Consider the following 20501-nt stretch of genomic DNA (forward strand, 5'->3'; position numbering starts at 1 on the left):
ACATATTGGGTGGTCCTTCGAATCATTATCCAGACGGCACAACATCGTGCAAACACTACAAGGCTCGAAAGAACAAAAATATATGAAATTTTATGTAAAATTCTATTAAAATATAGAATTATATAAAATTTCAAAGAAAATTTTAATTAAAATTGAAGACAATATTCTATAATTAGCGATACACAAAGTACCAAATTAAGATTATTTTCACACATTTCGTACGAAGAAATGACCAAAATATGAATTCACGATAAATTCAACGACGCAGCTAGAATTGCAGCTCCTTATTTGTTTATTCGTTCGTCCTTTGTCGCGGAAACGAAAAGAGAAAAGCTGTCGGCAGTAAAAGGGGGCGCATCGTCGCGTTTTCCTAAGATGAACTGACAGTTCTATCGTTTATCCAAACCGGCATCGTTTTCCTTTCTCCGGCTTGGTCTTCTTCTGCCTTTCGTCTCGTTTGCATACGGAAGGATCGCGTTGAATAAGAAACAGCTCCTAAAGAAATTACTGTATCAACTTACTCTCAAGTATTTCTTTGGCCATACTTCTCGAGAAGCCATTCAACCGTTTGGTTATGCTTTCACCTTCGACCGTTTATCACGTCGAGAATGCAAGTAGGTGTGTTTCAATATTCGTAAATAAACATCTTGAGCGATCGTTCATTTTTCACTTACGTCATTATTCTCGAATTAGCAATAACTAAATCTTCATTATTTAACAATTACTCAGTTAATTAAAAGAAAGTTTCGTTGAACGTTCTTTGCACGCAGTTCAAATAATCGTTATAATATTCACTTATTGTTCATTCTGGACAGATTGCAAATACTGTACTCGATTAAAAAAGGAAATGTCATTATTACAGAGGAATTTTGTTTAAATTAGTAAAATTATACAAATTTCTCGTGCAAATTTATTAATAATTTTTTGATTCTAGGTCATTAATATTGGATATTTCGTGACAGCAACCGGACACTATCGCTGACGTGAAATACTATATTACTCTTGACGAATGAAACTCAATATTACAAGCAAAAAGTAATTACCTAAAGACTAACGAATGAAATTCAATATTACGAGCAAAAAATGATAATCCTATTGAACGAAATTCAATATTATCAAAAAAGAATAATTAGAACTAAGCATCCTCTACTAATTATAAAACTATAATTTCGACGAAAGTATTCTAACTCCATAAATGAATTTGTAAACAAAGTGCGAAAACGATGTCTGTCGAATATCTTCTAAGAGGCAGGAGTCTGAATGAAATTCAGCACGATCGTAAAACTTCGAATCTGTAGTTCGAATAGTGCCATCCTGTTTGTAATTCAAGGACCGATATCAGATTTCGCATTGATTAATTCTGGGGAGTAAATTCCCACAAAGCCTGCCATTACGCCTAATAGGCTGTAAATACACGCAGATGCGTACGGAGCGTGGTGGATCATACATATGCACCGTATTCTCCGCTTCCTCTCGTGTTTGATTCCTGTTATTTTAAGTTTACAGCTTGCCAATTAATTACCCTTTACAGAGTAAATCACGAGACGGAGAACAGCTCATTTGCGACGCTTGTTCAATAATTAAACAGGAAATACTTGCGTTACTATAATTTACCAAGTAGGTCTTAAAGAAACAGCATGCGAGAGGTTGTCCTAATTAATTATCAAATGACGTACTATTTAAGTGAAACTAATGAATCATTAAATGCACGAGCTTGCTTGAATACCTATTTTAAAAAATTCTTTTTAGGTTCACTTACAAATAATTGTACACTGGTGTCGTTAATTTTTAACCCTTTAACGTGTAAACAGTGGTTCAACGAGTGCAAGTTTTTTTTTAATTATTTCGTCTCACTTTCTACGTCAAGTTGGCCCTTCTATTAGAGAAGAAACATAAGTTAGAGCATTATAAATAACGCTCGAGAAATAACTAAAGAAGAAAACGGAAAATAGACGACTCATCTCATAGATGGCTAACTATACTTAGCAATGCTTTCGTTAAAAAGCAGAAAATTATTCCGAAAGAATGAATACTCTCTGAATTGAAGCTACTCAAACTCGCTAGCTTCTAAAATTCTCCACTAAATTGTTCTAGTGCAATCAAAATTCAAACTCGCCTCAGAGCCGAGTGGTCTGTACAGTGAAGTGTTAAAATCTCACTCCCTTCGTTAACTAAGAACTAAATCGTTCCCTATCCTTCAAACTAAACAATTCATTTCACTAAAAATATCAAGCTTCGAAGGGAATATTAATAGATACTTAAAACGAAGAATATGTATGTATATACAAGGTATCAGAGTGAGCAAAGTCTCAATCTTCCACTTTAACCATTAGCTTCTATCCCCTCGTCTGAACAACTTCATCCCTCTCTCGACGTGCTATCACGAGCATTTCCAAAACATTTCAAAATAACGCTTCTACCTCCGTGGAGCGTTAATCGATATTCGAGGCAGCGAATTTCACAGAAAGCCGGCCATTACGTCGAATAGAGGGTGCAAGTAAACGCGTACGGAGCGTGCTGGATCATACATATGCACCGCCTCATGTGTATCCTTCTCTTCGGTTCCAGTTAACTTGGATCACGAGCACGGCATCCCGATGCTACCGGTCACCGTTCCCGAGGGTTCGTCCTGCAATTTAAATGACTGCGACACGCAGCAAATGTCTCTCGGGCGAGGCCAACAACACCGGCTTACCCGCAGCGTGGTCTCGGTTGGTTCAATCGTCTGCCGAATATGTCACACAAACACGTCCAAGGAGCCACTCATTTCGCCTTGTAGGTAAATGTATCATGGACCAATTCGACCGTTCACCCCCCCTCCCCTTTCTTTCTGGTTTGCGATATTCTTCTAGACTGTTCTTACCCGAATCTGCCTTCGAAGAATTCCTCGATCGAGAAATTCGAGAGGATTTCGTGGCAAGAGTGCTTTAGGCGAAAGAAAATTTTCGGTGTAAATCGTGTGCTTTCGCGAAATAATTCTGATAATTTGGGCGGGAGCTTTTAAATTCGGGTGCGAAATGTGAAATTCTGATAATTAGGGCGGGAGTTTTTAAATTTGGGTGCAAACTGAGGTTCTGAGAAATATTTCTGATACTTTCGGTGGAAGCTTTTAAATTTGGGTGCAAAATGTGAGGTTCCCAGAAATAATTCTGATAATTTGATGATTCAGTGAGACTGTTTTGACAATACATTTGGGGATGAAGATAGAGTGATGCGTAAAGTGCTACAGAACTTTAAATCACGGTTAAACAACAGAAAAATTGATCTGAAATTGATTAGATACCAAAATACACAAACGAAGAGATAAGAATTTGTGAGAAATTGGTTTCATTGTCAGTTTTAGTAATCAAAATTAAATTTTAAAATTTATGAGTAAGGTGAGCCACGAACTACTGTTTAAAGTAACACTTTATGTAATAAAATGTGTAAAAAGGATACGCTCGCACTTAGAGAAGGCCGATATTTCTATTCCCTTTCGGCCCTTGCAAGCAATTTCCTACCCTCGCAGCCTCAAAGAAATGTGTTCTTTTCTTGTTATCAGTAAGCCATTTTCCTTATGTATCTTCCATTAGTGTTTCCGTAAATTACCTCGAACTTCTTGTATCTTCCTTTATTAGAAGCACATTAGTTCAACGAACCTTTTAGCAGGCATGCTCGGAGTAAGAAAAACGTGGCAAGCGGTATCGGAACAGAAATTACAGTTCAATATAGAAAATCCAACAAAATAAAATTCTTCGAAAAATAGTTACATTCCAAATTACAATAGGAACATTTGAAAATCAACTTTTCCACAATTTTTCACTATTTATACGAAGAGCAGAGGAGCTAATTCCTGAATTCGTTAAATTCTTCAGCACAGTGCGAGCTGTCTGTATTTTTTACCGATTTAGAAACATTACTCTGTAGACTCGTGCTCGTTAGCTACGGATTTAGCCCATCGATCTTAACTTAATCGCTCATTTGAAGTTAAATTGACGTTTAGAGGGGAGCTAACGATCCCAATTCGCGGGATACGAACGTGAGCCAAGCCACGATAATTTAACAAACGCGATTCTCAACTGCTTTGGTGGATACGTAGACAATTACAGTTCCTATACATTTCATATATTTGAATATATTGTGGGGAAACGGTAATGATATCAATTAATATAAATGAAACTTCGCGAAAGAAAAGAGCAAAGTTAAAAAAAAAAAAGAACACTAAAGAACCATTTAAAATTCTCGTAATCATGCATACAAGTTTCAATAATTCTTCAGGCAATTATTTTCGTTTATTGAGAAAATTTAATTTAATTTACTTCTTTCGCTCGAACTTAATCGACAACATGAAAATTTTCGTTTATTTCTTCAGCCGATTATTATTTATTTACAAAATGAAATTCACCGGGAAATGAAATTTAATTTACTTCTTTCACTGAGACTTAATAATAGTCAACATGAGTTGACTTTGCTGTCAATATTCAATGCAACTCCTTCCGACTTGCCCGAATTTATCAAAATTTATCGAAATTAATTAGTGGCCGATCCTTGACACGAAACACTAAAGATATTCCTCTCACGTTTCACCGTTCATCATCATTTTTTAAACGCGTTTCAGCGTCGTAATTGCGAGTGTGTACTTAAAAAATTGCCCTTTAATAGCCTCGGAAATTTCCCAGTGCTTCGCTAATTGCCCCACTACTTTTACGACCAATCAAATTTCCCAGAAATAAAATTCATGCCGCGTGCTAAAGTTGAGTCGCGATAATCGCGCAGAAAACCTATGCAACGCTTAACCTTGAAACAAGCCGATTTCTCGTTGTGTCCCTCGCCGTATTTGCGCAATTCACGAAAAAAAGACGAGTAAATAATTCTCCAAGTAAAACTGCCGATAGGAGAACGCTAATTAATTCTCGCGTTGGTCAATTAAGTAATGGTTATCCTGTGTTAATTAAATACCGTGAAATGCTCGGGAGGCATTAACCGCGCGGCGTTGTTTGAAATTCGAAGACACTCAGGCTTCCAAAATTAATCCATTATCTTGATACGCAATCGCCACACCCTGGTGAAACAGCGGCATGCGGCTGCATAATTAGTTTCGATGAATATCGTGCGTGAAAAATGGAATAGGAAGAGACCGTTGGTCGAACGATTCGAACCGCGATTAAACGCCGGATAATCGCGAAATCGTGTATTGGGGATCGGTTGGAAATTCGTTCCGACACTTTTCCAATCAAATTTTTGTCCAAGTTGAATCTGACTCGAGCTTCTTGCTTTGGGGAGCGCTTAAATTCAGCCGTTTCTCCTTTCGATTCAGGCTTAATGCCTCGAAACTTGAAATACTTCGACGAACCACCGAGCTAAAGTGAATTGAAGAACCAAGAAAATCTCTGTTCGAACTGTTACACCCTCAAATATTTTCCTCGTTAGGCTTAGTTTTATCTGTATCTACAATGACTCACCCACTTTCCATGACTGTAGGAACCAACGACGGAAAAATATTGAGGGACCCAACTGCACTGGCCACAACACTGATACCGAACTGACACTCTACCGAACTGACACTCTACCGAACTGACACTCTACCGAACTGACACTGTACTGACTTAAGACTATTTCCGCACCTATTCTTATACCCCTTTCCCCTACCAACCCCAAACGAATCAGGAACCGCGTTAATTATGATTGGCGCGGCTGAAGTTAGTAAACAAACGACAATAAACTCATGTACGAAAAGTACGTTAACCGAGAATTGGGGAGTCCGTCTTATAAGAACCGAGCCTACGAGCCAGGCACTGTTTGTTGACACTCTTTATCTCTCTCTCTCTCTCTCTCTCTCTCTCACTCACTCATTCTCGTCCTGCAATCATTTACAATTACATTACTCCTACTGGACTCTTCACCGTCCAACTGTCCTGCATAGTCACAACCCAAAGTCCATCTTTCCAGAACCCTCAAATAGCCCTATTTTCTCCATTTCCGTGTTCATTCTGTGTTTTACCACGCGTACTTCACGTAACGTTAAACCTCTGGAAAATAAAGTTCTGTTTCTACGCAACGACGATCCTTAAGTGTTTTAATTCAATGATACCCCAATATCTGTTCCTATTTCCGAGAAATTGGAGCAAACCGGGCATCAAAAACGCCGAAATTTGTCTCATATGACAATGTGAAACAGACGAAACTGTTTTCTGTGAAATACAAGTACATTATTTTTCAAGAAATTATTTGTTTATTTGATGGATAAATTAGATTTAAGTTTACATCACGTTTCAATGTGATAGAGACATTTTAATTGTATCTTTTAGTGTCATGAACAAACGTGAGGATGATAATTAGAGAAACGAATCGAACGAGACTCTTCTGTGACAAATTACAAAATTTAATAAATCAATTAATTCGTACGTGGCTCTCTGGTATCGGCCAATATTACCGCATCGCCATTTGTTTAGGCGAAAGTCAGGACAGATGGCAAACACTTCCATATTGGGAACAATCGGTATTGGTACAAATAAATCCTTTCAGAATTATACTCACAAATTTATCGAATGCAATGACATGCACGTTTGCCGATAAACGTGTACATTTCGCAAGCGCGTATTTTCACAGTACTAAAATAATCACGTCAAACACGACTCGTCGATACGTTAATCGCGTACCTTGAATCACAGTATTACACTGTGTCATACAAAACGTGGCGGAAAGTAGATTTTAACTGACCTGCCGTTCGTACGATAGCTGAAAAATCTGGTAAAATCGTTTAAACCAGCGGCAATCTCTCGTGAATGAAAGCAACGTGAATATAAATTGGGAACACCTGCTTCGAAGAGAAGTTTCAAGTTGGCACGTAACGAGAATTTGCTTCGTTTATAAATAAAATATCGTAGTGAAACATCGGTGTCATTGCACTTCTCGATCTTTTTTCATTACACCGCATTTCCTCTGCTTCGACGTTTCTTTAATGTTAAAGAAACTGAACTTTCGTCGAGGAAACGAAAGACCCGCTTTACTAATCAACTCTGAAAATAAATTTAAACTTCGGTATCGTTTCAATACATCCTCGACGAGAATTACGAGATATTAAAGTACTTTAACCCTTTCGCTACTTAGAACTCTCGTATATGTTCAATTGTGGCTGCAAAATATTTGCCTGTGGAGTCTTCTAATTTTTTTTTTAAAATGTCTAAGTTAAAGTGTAAAATTTAACATAGAAAAATTCAGGTAGAATTGTGTGAAGGACAAAAATTGTGGATTAAATTAAGGTGAAAGTGTGCCAAAAATGCGCCAACGAGCAGCACAGCGCGAGAAAATATTCAAAACGCCTATAAGCGCCAAAGGACACACTGCGAGCAAATTTTCAGAGCGCCTAAAGGCGCCAACGGCGGTGAAAGTGTTGAAAAAAAAAAAGAAGAGAAATCAATTGCATTAGTTCAAGTGAGAATTCCTCTTCGATTCAATATCCTCCGCAGTGTTCACCACGTGAATCCATTAACACCGTCTGAACGATAAATCGTTTCGGTAGGACACAGAACGATCATCATTCTCCACTCTGAATTGTTACGAACGTCTTACCAACCACCTGCTTGCCGCGACCTTACAACCCTAAGGCCACCCTAATCCTTCTTAATTGAATTAAGATCTCTCGTCCCGGCGTTCTACAATTTTAATCTCGCCGAGGCAAGCACGGTTACGCCTAACGAGACACCCTCGGTGTTTTCAATGCGCGAAATAAAAATCTCCACGGAGCGCACCGACTCTCTACTCTCTTTACTTCTCTTTCACCTTCCTTCTACTCTTTAGCAGAGGCCAGCTTTCCCCTTGTCAAACCTAACCCCTTCCTAGCCGTTTCCCACCAGCTGCCTGTCATTCACTTCTTTCTCGCGCCTTTCCCGCTTTCTCTGGCCCGTTTATACCTCGCGCCACCCTGCAACCTGTTCTTCCTCCCTCGCCTCCTACCGACCCTCCGCCACGAGCAACTTAATTCGCCGGTTTCCTCTTGAGAATTCTCGCGGAACGACACACGTATCACGTGACCTATTTCTTTTCATTCGTTCCACGGCTTCCCCCGTCGTTGCGTCACGCGGCTGTACTCTTCTCGGCGCGAGAAGAGCGGCTACGTTTGAAGCGGGGATTTCCTGGCATCAGACGCGTGCGTCTCGATGTATAGTCGGTGGAAGAGATATGGAGAGGTCGTTGTTCGGTATCGAAATTGGTAATGGCACGGCGTGATTTGCTCTCTTTTTCCTGTTTTTACACTCACAAATTCCTAACCCCTACAATTAGACACAATAAGACAGCAATAAACCCACGAGACCAACCGACTGTAACTTTTAAACCTTCGGGAAATATGTTCGCCAGATCTACCGGCTTTGTGACTTTATTGCCAACGACACTCGCTAACTCATCACTTCCTTCCGTCAAACACATCCCTACCTCAAGTCCATTTCCAGCAACTCCCACCTTTCGTCGATCAAAATTTGTAAACTTTCCGCCAATCACGATCAACAGTCGAAACACGCCCATAACCACACCCCCTTTCCAACTTTCCCATAAATAACACAAGAAAACTACAAAAAATATCTCTGTATTCATTAGTGCTCTGAAAACACGCGCGTCTCTTTTAATAAAGTGAGGCAAGTCACCGTCCAAAAAAAAAAAAAAAAAAGATATCGTCAACACGATGTCAGGATTATACAGTCGTAAGTCAATGTTTACATCGGGGCCGCTTAGGCAGCAGGTTTGAGAGCAAGAGCGCTCTTTTTTACTTTGCCTTACAGAAGACCCCTAAATTTCAAGTCACAGACGCTGAGAGAAAGGCGTGAACTATAGCGGTCAAGTACCGTGCGTCCACGAGAAGATTGGTCGCTACATCGCTTCCAGCAACTATACACCGTGTACGACACTGACAAAAGTGACGACGCTCGCCTGTTCTCGCGTTATTCACGAGCTTAGCCGCGACACACGTGCACCTCGATCTGCTTAGGCAATCCGTCATTCTGATTACCACGATCTCGATGGACCCCTCCCGGGAGTTCCCTTCGATCCGGACTATCCCCGGATTAGAATTAGATCGAACGTCTGCGGGACGCTCTTAGGCTATACATCTCCGGGGAATCTTTCTTAACTGTTCCTAATGCACTTTAATGGCTCTGCGAGGGTAGATATTGTGACAGGTGTGTTTCTTGTCAAATGCGAATCTTATAGAGTGTGCAATAAGACAAGACTTCCGTTGCTACTCTATAAAAATTAATCAAGGATATTCGACAAATTTTTGTTTGATAAAAAATGTACTGTAACCATCTTAAAGGCCTCTTTAACCCTGTTAGCACCTTAGAGCCGATATATCGGCTCTGCATTTTCCCCGAGAAATACATCTTTCAATACAGTTTTAACCCATTTAATGACACCTTACTTTCATAAAATGAATTTCCACTGAACATGAATATACGTTTCACAGAAAAATGTGAAGTTATGCCTACGTTCGAGAAAAATATGTCAACTTTAATAAATGTCTTCGAAAGTGCATAAAAAACTTAGCAGGCAGTAAAAGGGTTAAACCATATTAAGCGACACATTGACAACACAGTAATCCTAAGTGATCACGTCAGACTATTCGTCTAATATTTCACGCTGCAAAAATAATATTTACAAATTTTCATCTCCACGCGAATTCGCGGAAATACGTACATAAAGCTAGAGCACAGTTAACGAATAAACTATCCCGCGTCAAGTGCAGTTTCATTAACTTTGTTGCGTCACCGAGGAAAATGACAAAGTACCGGTCGGTTCTCGTCTGCGAGCAGATCCGTGGCGAAACTATGGAACTATGAAAAACATAAACAGAGAGGAACCGTGAAACTGCTACTATTCCACTGACACTGCGGCCAATCGATGATGATATGTACGACCATGCGGAAAATTTCTGCCGTCACCGAGACAATGCGGAAAGTTTATAACGTTCGGAATCATCGGCGAAATAAATCGTGAAACGGAAACTGTCTATATATATATATGTTCCTATTTATATCGATTTCCCGCGAAAAGGGAGTCTCGCGCCTGACTTTGCTAATGACTTTGAGGAGAGGGTACCGCAGGTACACTACCGGCCAAAAGTTTGGAATCACTGAGCATTGCAATTTAGACAAAAATTTCTAGAAAAAAGTCTGCGACTTTGAGAATTTTTTATCGTTCGAATCAATTGATATGAGATAAATTGATAAATGTAGAATTGAGATAAACTTGAAATCTATAAAAAATTAGCAGCAGATTTAATATCGATGAAAAGTGGGAGGTGATTCCAAACTTTTGGCTGGTAGTGTATATAAGAGCCCGCCGAGGTTCCGGAAAATCATTGAGGGTACTGAGATGGGAATAGGGTGCTCGATGGTTTCTAGCTAGCCTATATCCACACTCTACTACCTTCTCTCAAAATTTCTTCTACTTATTACTACACTTTGAATACTCTACTCTGAATTTTTGTTTTAATTTAATTAGAATCACTTCTCCAATTATTCAAACATATTAGAGAGTTAGTGTTAGGCATTGAATAATCTACTTCGAACGAATTATTTTAATTTTAGTGGTCGTTTTCTTCGTACTCTTTGTTTCTCTATCGCATCGAATTTTGAGATTTTGCTAATGAAAATTTGGACGTTTCAGTTATCCAATTAATGAAACACGTTTTCGTTACAGGTTATTTCTACATTTAATTTTCTTTCAGTTTTTCTAATATTTATTTATTCTTCTATGCTATTGAAAAGTGAATTTTGAATTTCTTTTATGCATTGTGATTTTCTGAACTGATAATTTACACGTATCCAAGGAATTGCATGATTTGCATGTTAAGTAGTTAGTTGAATTATTGTATTTTATATTGGGAGCTGATTTGAAACGAGCGCACTATACTCGTGCAACATGCCCACTCTTGATTAAACCGTCTCACTAGTTTACCGTAATTGAACATCTATTTTCGGGATTTATACGAGAATTTTTCAATTTTAGTAAATATTAGAGTCGTTGCATCGCGTATTGAAGTAATAGCTTCGTCCTTTGTTCGCTTATTATTGAATATTTTTACGCGTTTAACTTGATACTTCCTCCCAATTACCTTGGGATAAGTGTTATTTTTCAATTATTTTCCCCCGCATAGACGGAACAATTGACAAATAAACGGGGGAGGAGGCAAACAGTTTTGATGAAACAATGGACGCGTCGCGTCGGAAATTTAGAAACTGGACTGAGAAACTTGCTTTACGGCACGCGGAATAATTGAAGGGGTGGCCGCGGATGAACTTTTGCTATCGTATTGAAAAGCGCGCGCGCGGTATACTGTGCTCGTGACAAAATCGCGGAACAGGATGAAAAGTCGACGATATTGCGGACTTTTTATTCCGCGAATCTTTCGCACAATAGAATCACGCAAATTGCGGAAACAAGTGGGAAATTGAATGATCTCTTTTTTACCGTTTTTCACCGCCGCAGATCTCTGTTCGAGAGAGAATGACGCTCGTTTTGGAGGTGTTGGGGACGATGGATTACTCCAAGTTTAGGATACAATCGACACAATTTGCTAGTTTTCCGAATATTTGATTTTCTTTGGGGACATTTAGAAATGTCTGAAGTTTAGATCTTGTTCGTCTTTTTAAGCCTTTGGCTGCTTTGAAAATTTGTTCGAATTGTTCTGTCGGAGCATTTTGGCGCACTTCCATGTTAATTTAAGCCTTAATTCCATCCTCTGCACTCTTCCACGTTAATTCAACGAAACAAATTTAAAAATGAATAATTTTTTAAATTTTGCGACCGTTGTGGAACATTTGAACCTTCTAAGCTCGTTGTGCACTAAAATTTGCCGCAGCGAAAGGGTTAATAATACAAACATACCTCAAAAATTCCAATTAATTCACGAATTTTCAAACTAATTTTTCTCGAAAATGAAAGAACGTTACTACAGTTTTCCAGCCGTTTGTCCCACGATTTTGGAGACTACTGTAGTAGATAGAACTACACAGTGGAACCTGGATAAAAATTCCAGACTCTCTTCCGAGAATGACTATTTCAAGAATCCTACATCTTTCTACTCACGTCCTATTTCGAAGTATAGATCCACACGGCGTTTGATTTATTTAGCAACTAAGAACTAAGATTACCTGCAGTCCGGGAAATACGTTAACACACATATCGCCCGAAGTTAAACTCTCGCAGTTAGACCGAGTTTTGGAAAAGTAGCACAGAGTTCGCGCTACAAATCCGTTATGTCAAGTCAATTAACTTTTAAACTTTGTCACACTTCCCGCCATAACGAGGAGCCCGCCTTTATCGTAGATGGAACTTGATCTTCACGTCCTTTGTCGTTTTTTCTTGTTTAATTGAACTGTTACTAAAGTGTTCAACGTCGATGAGGTATCACTGTGTTTTAATGTTCACGAGTTATATTGATACGAAATGCTTTTAAAAAGATAAGAAACTTTTGACCACGTTTCAATCGTTTTTCTTCTTTATGATAATGTAAAAATGATCTGCACTGCTTATTGCCACGAATTCCCTTTGCAAATGTAATATATGCACTAAATTTAAAGTTCCATTCAAATTTTCCTCCGTTACTATAATTTTCGATAAATTAGAATTTCGAAATACGAAACGCTACAACTTCCAGAGATTTGTGTAAAAATTTCGACAGGTATCAGGACGGATTATTTTTCAACAAAACTCGCAATAATGCAACATTCGAAATTTTGCAAAAATAAGGATTAGTCCTAATTTTCAAAGTGGGATTATACGTTCCAACGTGTAATTACCGTAATTGGTCTCAACTATCCATCAGAACCGTGAAAAAATCCAGCCTGGAGTACCGAACAAAAGTAAATTACGGCGAAAGAAAAGCAAAAAAAAAAAAAAGACCGTAGCGAAGATACTTAAAAATGAGAAAAAGAGGATAGAAAGTTAATGGAAGCGTTATCTATGTACATGCAGTGCTTCGAACAAAATAGAGAAATCACAGCACGTTCACACTACATACACGCGTTTTTCCCTCCTTTTTCGATCCTTTTCTCCCCCGTGTTTCCTTTTTATATCGCGTCGGCAGAGAGGAAGGGTAGAAAGGGTTGGATAATACGGCAGGGCGAATTCTTTAAACGCATCTCGTTTGCTGGCATGCTTGTACGCGAAATTCGCAGATTTATGGAATCGTGGAGGCGCATAAGTAACGAAACGCATATTTAAAATTCTCTTCGCAGTACGTAAGCCGAGAATAACTCATGAACTGCAGAACGTCACCTCGGTTTAGAGAATGTTTGCCTACAGACAGTGTCCTCCGACGAAAAAGGATTAATTAACCTGAACGAACGGGAGCCGGCGAAGGAACATTTTCACCGTGACATAAATTCAGAACACACTTCACGTTTTCACGGTGCAAAGTAATCCATTCGTGTCTCGTGTAAACGATCGTTGCGTTTCATCCTCGTTTTTTTTTTTTTTTTTATTTTAATCTATCCGCTCGTTCGAGTTTCTTTTCGTAAATAGAAAGAGTTCGAAAAAAATCCAATTTTTGGACGGATTTTGTCGAAATCGATAAATTAAATTGTACAGATTAATATTGAAAAATTGTAAATGGAGTAGAATAATAACCTTGTCGAGGTAGTTTTTCTCCATCAGTTGGGTTTTAGGTAGAAATCATCATCCTTACCTGTAACATAAAATACAGACAGTGTTAGAGTATTAATTTATTGAGAAAAATGGTGAGAAAATTGGAGAATTATTTATTGAATATTCGCGACAGTGGTTTTTCGTGGAAATGATTAATAATAAAAGAAAGAAGAGTGTGTGATAGTGAGAAAATTGGAAATTCATATATTGAATATTCGTAGCAGTGATTTTTCGTGAAAATGATTAATGATAAAAGGAAGAAGAGTGTGTGATAGTGAGAAAATTGTGGATTTAAATATTGAATATTTGTGACAGTGGTTTTTCGTGGAAATGATTAATAATAAAAGGGAGAAGAGTGTGTTAAACGAATGGCTGATCACTCGGGAGCGGGAATTATTAAAAAGGGGAGAAGAATGTGTGAAACGCAAGTAGAAAGTCGGAATGCAAATCTCTTCATGGAACAGTTTGCCGTCGTAATTTTGAAACTTACCGAACTTCACTTCTTATCCGAATGTTACCGTGAAATATAAGGATCCTGAATACCCTGAAGGAAATAAGATCGAACCAGGTTCCGCCCCGTGATGTATGAACGAGAACCTTTATTATGCGAATTTTGACATGTTCGTAAAACGCAAGAAAAATAAAATGTTCGATTCGAGAAATATGACAGAAATGTCGTTCTGTTAAATGAACGAGCTTACTTTTTCCACGATCCATTCGTTCAAACGGAACTATAAATAAATTTGCTTCTGAATCGTATTCTAGAGTGCTGAAGAAACGTGTTGTAGAAAAAATTGGAGAAATAAAGTAATTAATGTGAAAATAATGGTAGAACAAAATTCTGTTCGTTGAAAAAACAAGTCTTGGAATTCTCTTTTATTTTGATAAAAATGAAAATTCACTCAGATTTTCTACTTTTTTTGTAGACATCTTCCAAAATTTAATAAATTTATTTTTTTTAAATAGCAAAATTCAAGGAATGCCAGATTTTCTAATCTTCTTCTGGATCTATCTTTCGAAATTTAATTAATTAATTCTTTTAAATAACAAAACTATTTTAGTCTAAATTATGCTTCATTCGTAAAGAAAGTCAAACATTTGCTTGACAGATTGAAACTCAAACTTAAGAAAAAATTGAATCTATGGAACTAGAATAATATTTAACTGTTTTTTTAACATGATTGCTTGATATATATGTTTTTAACACACTTTTCTCTAATAAAACAATTTATCTAGGTGTAAAGGATCGCTGGCTTACGTTCACTTGGCTTGTTTGGAAAGATGGTTGAACCAATCTTGTCGCTCTTATTGCGAACTGTGTCGTTATCACTACAATGTTGTCGAAACACCCCGTTATCGATGGTAAGCATTACATATTTCAGATTCTTTCAAATCTTCATTCTACGTGATTGAATTATTAAAAATATTTCTGCAAAATTTTTCTTACACTTCTGACCTATTTCTTAATACTCAAAATTCTAACAAAAAAGAACAGCATCGAGTAACAATTATTTAACAAATCACACAGTATTTAAATTATATTTCTATTTGCAATATGCATACACTAATATTGAAAGGAAAAATTAACTGATTTTACTTCGAGCACAATACAAGAAATTCAACTTGTTTTCGACTTGCATAGTGATCACTTTTATGGGAACCTTCAGGCCAGAATCGTTGAGGATATGGATTAGCCATCCGAGGAATCGTAGAAACGTACAGTCAGATTTGCTTATCTTCACATTACTTTCCGTCGTTACGGTGGGTTTGGTAACAGTATGTATCTTAGGTGAGTCAACTTACAATAACAGATAGCGAAACAACATCACACTGAAATTTCATTTAAAGGGCTACTCCCATTTGGAAACGTCATTTTCACGAGATACTTACGATAAAAAATTATTAAATAGTTATAAACCAAGAGACTTAAATTATTTAAAATTTTTCTACACTTAGCCTTCCTGTCACTTCCTTAAAATTACCATAATTTTGCAACTTCGTCCATTTCAAGCATAGAATTTGAATTTGTACTTGGAGAAAAAGCAATAAAAATGAAATAGATATTTTCACCCTCCAAATGGGTGTCAACTATAAAATTTCATTTCGTTCTCGAATAAAATTCTCACCTAGAGTGCGCATACTTATTATTAATGCAAAACAAAATACATTAACGTAGGCATGCAATATTTCGTGATCGAGGGGAAGAAAATTGGAATTTCGAATCTGTGGACCAGAGGAGCCATATGGTTTTTTCTCACGATCGTCGTGCTGGGTTACATCACAACGGTATATTTATTGGGAAAAGTAATTACATTTTTAATTCAGAGTGAAATCAAGTGGCAGATGACACTTTCATACCCGCCCGTTCCATCACTCTTCGACAAATTACCAAATATTCGTACGAAATTTCACACTCCACCCCCCCAAAAAAAAAGTGTCATCGTCTACTTTACACAGTGTTTCAAATTTTTTCCAAATCCATAAATATCACCATTCGAACACTTCCTCACTCGCACACCGAAGTCCTATAATCTGCCGTTGCTTATTACGGCGAGTATTCATGACATCTCTCGCACCGATTTATTACACAAGCTCAGAGGCGCCGCTTTAAATTACCATTCGCACTTTATCTCGTTTTGCTTTCGCATTCAACGGAGAGAGAACAACCCCTTCTCCTCGAGAAAGGCCAGAATTGTATAAGTATTAAACAGCAACAGCGTTGTAACGAAACGTATTTAACTCTTGTTTGCTACCTCTCCCAAGAGACGGATCGTGTTCTTGTAATTAACTGGCCGGCTGCCGCCGGTACACAGAGATTAACTCCGTAAGCAACCCGTAAATCTGATAATAAGTTCCCCGTTTGTCCCGCGGACAGAACGGGAACCGTGACACTCGATTTTCGAACGCATTAACGAGGAAAGTCGTAATTGTCTTGGCAAAACGTGTGCCTTTTTTCAACTTCTTCTCAGAGAAGAAGGAGAAGAGGAAGGAACATATACACCGTGCTTTCTGAAGTGTACCATTCTATTTCTCGTTCCAGCAGAGCCGTCGTAGCACGCTGTTTACGTTTATAGACAGCAATGTTAACTAAGTAATGCGGTTCGTAACAAGTTTCCTAAATGGCCACCGCGTAATCTCGAAAACTTCCGGGAGTTTTCTGTGTCAGCCACGAGCAGACTTTTTGCACGAATTTAAGGCATATTCTCGCCACGAGTAATCCCCTTAATGGCGCCCACAGCTCGCCCCTGCATTTTTCCTCCCCGCAACTTTAAATCCATCCGGTACATCCGCGTGGTGGTCAGACGACAACTCCGAGACTTTCGCCACCTTTGTGCCCTGACGCGCGGTCCGCCTCGTTTAAATACGCGGACATATCTCGCGAGACCCACCTCCGTGAGAATAATGGCCGTCGTTTCGCCGTCGTTTGACAAACATCTCGCGAGCAACTTCAATTTACTCTTATCTTTACCTCGTGGAGGCTAATTAAGAGAGAGGAGTATCGTCGCAACGATACTCTGTACTTTCAATTAAAATTCCCGGGAAAATCTTCTCCGGCTCGTTTTCCAGCGTTGGACGGTTCTTCGGGTTCGATGGAAATTTCATTGGGCAAAATTAAATGTGATTTTAAATTTAGCGTCGATTAGCGTGAAAGAGAAACTTTTCGTTAAGTTTCTGTAATTTATGTGTAGTGTATACATATTTTGCTGGAAACTTGTCAAAAAATGTGAGTATTTAAAAAAAAGTCGAATTTCAAGCGTTTCACTTTGTACTTTTAACTCGGCCTGTGATTTGTTGTGATTAATGAACTGTAAATTTCAGAACTTAACTTTGTAGGAAAATTCAGTTTCGTTTCAACTCTTTGTAGGAACAACTTTGTTCCGATCGTTACAATTTTAAAGCAGAGCAAAATAATTAGGTTACAAACTTGGAAAACCAGCATAGAAACTCGTCGAACATTGAAAACTACGAATGAGAGTATGAGAGTGGAATTCTGTCAAGATCAAGTGTCTCTAAATGGTACTCCCAGTTTCGTGAAGGGCGGGAAGTTTAGAAAGTGCGAACAAAAATTCCAGCTACAAACTTGAAACAAAATTTTCAAGCATTATATCACAGATGTGTCAAGTATACTCACATCCCAAGGGACTACTTTGCAAAACTCTGCTATCAGTGCTTCCTACATCTCTGCAATCCTCCAATTTTATCAGACCTCCTGTAACCTTCAAATTCGCAAACTAGAGCAAAATTGGAACAACGAACAAGCAGGAAGCTTCTCGTGCAACTTGAGTTCCTCAACGACAGTGGTATAAGTCGTGCCGCGAATGTGACTCGATATTTCAAGGCGAGAGGGGTCGAAAGACCTCTCTCTCGCTCTCTCTCTGCTCGGTAAACACAATTATCGCGAAACGAAGCGGGTTTCTGGAAAGCGGCAGCACGTTCCCGAATTCGTTTCCGCGCGAAGAACGAGCTCATTCCCCCGAGGTGAACGTACGCCGCGGCGCTTTATTCATGCTCGTTGTTACCCCGCGAAATTTCACGCGACTCTCGACGTATCGAGTGTTTCGTCGCCGCCGAGGAAAAATATCGCTACGAGTATATACGTATATACGTACCGGTGGAGCTGGAAGCTGCCCCAGGGTAGATCTGGGTCCCGGCAACATTTACGATCCGCCATGGCTGGCGACTGTCTTTTGCGGTTTATGTTTATGCGACACGATCCCGCCGACCCAGATAACAAGAGTTGCCTCCGAGCGGATACATTAAGCCGTGGCGCAAAGGTGAAACAGGTGAGCTCCAACGCTCGGCTGCGTGAATGCAACGCGTCAGCCAAGTGAGCCAGAACAAACGCACCGCGACACTCATTCCGGCTAAGGAAATAACGCAAAAGACAGACCGTGGGGCCAAGCGTCCGGCTCTTACTCTTTCGAAATGGAAAGACAGTCAGCTGGTTCATAAAGTTTTTCTCACACGCGATGAAAAATATATTTTTTGAAATTATTTCTTGGTGGAAGTGGAACGGGAGTTGCACTGCTGAAGAAGGGAAAAGGGAACGTGTTTGAGGTAGAGTGAGTTTGGTGAAGAGTGAGGAGTGTGACAATTCGATTTTTGTCAGTTTTGTGAGAGAAACGGGAGGAATTTGTGTTGCCGAAGTAATTCCTCGGCGCAACGATCACTGTTGACGAAGGAAAAAAGGAAAGTTTCTGTGACAGAGTGAATTTGGGACATGTTTGAATTTGAAGAGGAGTGTGGAGTGTGATAATTCGACTTTTGTCAGTTTTGGTGGGAATCTTTAATGTGCGGTTGGAAAAGTAGCAGAGTGATTAGGAGAAATGAGAAGAATTAGTGTTGCTGAAAACGAGGACTTTTCTGTGACAGAGTGAATTTAGGATGTATTTGAGTTTTATGGTTCAATTTTTGTTACTTTCCGTGGGAAGGATTAACATGCCCTTTGAACCGTAGTAGTGTAATTTGGAGAAATACAAGGGATTTGTGTCGTGTAGAATTTATTTGCTATGTGGAAGAAAAATTTAGCAAGAATTTATGTATATCATGTATAATTTTAATTTTTTAGTCTGAAATCATTTTGCAAGCATGAATTTCATTGTATACGAAAGGAAACTGTGAATGTATTCTTTAATCGATAAAAACTGTTTGAATCTATTTTTCGTCACATTCTTTGAACGAAAGGAAGCCGCAACCGTCGAAGTTATTGGAACATGAAAAAATTATATATAATACAATTAAAAAATTCCACAAGTCATCTTCACGAGGTCCAAAGGAAGAACGAATCTACAAGTTGCCTTTGCATGCTTCCCCAGAAACGTGAACGAACGTTAATAAAACTTGTCCCTCGATTAAACGTCAATAGTGAAATACGCGACTCGCTTTTTGAAAAAAAGTGAAAGAAAAACGTCGACGGGAGTTTCTAACTAGCGATTATGTCGAGGAAATACAATCGCTTTGAGGCAGAAGATTACACGTCAGCGTTTGACTATATTCCTTAAGCGGAGTCTCGTCCAAGTTGTCAAATCGACAAAGAAAAAACCGTGATATGATTACCCTGACTAGATCTACAGTAAAGTAATGAAGAATATGAAGAACAAAAAAAAAAAAAAGAAGAAGAAGAAGGAGAAGGGAAGGAAAAATGACAAGTTGAATTGAAAAAGGAGCAGCACGGTATTGAAAAGCTGGGGGAGAGCTAGCTGGGCTATAGCAGGAATCGCTAGCAGTTCCTTTCATCCTTTTGAACTTGCCTGCGGTTGATAAAGGTCGTAAAAATACAGCGAACACGCAACGGAAGTTCCCCTGTCACTTTATACATAACATTACATAGCTAACGTCCAATATTTCCTGATATTGCACACCGATATTTGATAAATTACAAGAAACGTAAAAACTCCTATCACAAGATAGGATACATAAATGTAAGAGACTGCACATCTGTTGCTCATTCGTCGGAAAATCTGAGTGCAGATTGCCTACTATTTTTCTTTAAATTAATCGCTGTATTTTCGCACAGATTACAATACAATATTTTTATATAATACAAATGTAAAAATGACTAGTCTCTCTTAACGCTAGGACCACCGACCTAAATAACCCGTTGGAATCTTTTGAAAAAGCGTGATTGTTCAATACTGGCGAGTATTATCGTTTCTAAGTTTCGAAATTTATTTTCCACGTGTATGCTTCTATCTGTATCGATACGAGTCGAATTTTCCAATCACGGTCTACTTACGTAAAAATTCACTTTTGAAAAGTCGCTAACGGGTCATTTTGACTCGGCTGGTGATTCTAGTGTTAATCATACGCGTACGTTAACGCACTGCTATCTTCATCTGCTGATTTCTCCCATGCCGCGCTTATCGTCGTGAAATATAATT

General features: G+C 38.6%; 2 protein-coding genes across 2 annotated transcripts in view; one reads left to right on the forward strand and one right to left on the reverse strand.

Annotated features, from left to right (window-relative positions):
- LOC108576175 overlaps window positions 1-560 on the reverse strand; it is a 97753-nt gene extending 97193 nt beyond the window's left edge. Inside the window, exon 1 of the mRNA XM_017939119.1 lies at window positions 522-560. Coding sequence (XP_017794608.1) covers window positions 522-560 — 39 coding nt within the window. The remainder of the gene's footprint in view (window positions 1-521) is intronic.
- Window positions 561-574: 14 nt separating this feature from the next.
- Window positions 575-20501, forward strand: part of LOC108576176 (E3 ubiquitin-protein ligase MARCH1) — a 21762-nt gene continuing 1835 nt past the window's right edge. Inside the window, exons 1-5 of the mRNA XM_017939120.1 lie at window positions 575-614; window positions 2569-2779; window positions 14857-14982; window positions 15288-15409; window positions 15797-15924. Coding sequence (XP_017794609.1) covers window positions 575-614; window positions 2569-2779; window positions 14857-14982; window positions 15288-15409; window positions 15797-15924 — 627 coding nt within the window. The remainder of the gene's footprint in view (window positions 615-2568; window positions 2780-14856; window positions 14983-15287; window positions 15410-15796; window positions 15925-20501) is intronic.

The sequence above is a fragment of the Habropoda laboriosa genome, unplaced genomic scaffold, assembly GCF_001263275.1.
Source record: "Habropoda laboriosa isolate 0110345459 unplaced genomic scaffold, ASM126327v1 scaffold212, whole genome shotgun sequence".
Classification (NCBI taxonomy): domain Eukaryota; kingdom Metazoa; phylum Arthropoda; class Insecta; order Hymenoptera; family Apidae; genus Habropoda; species Habropoda laboriosa.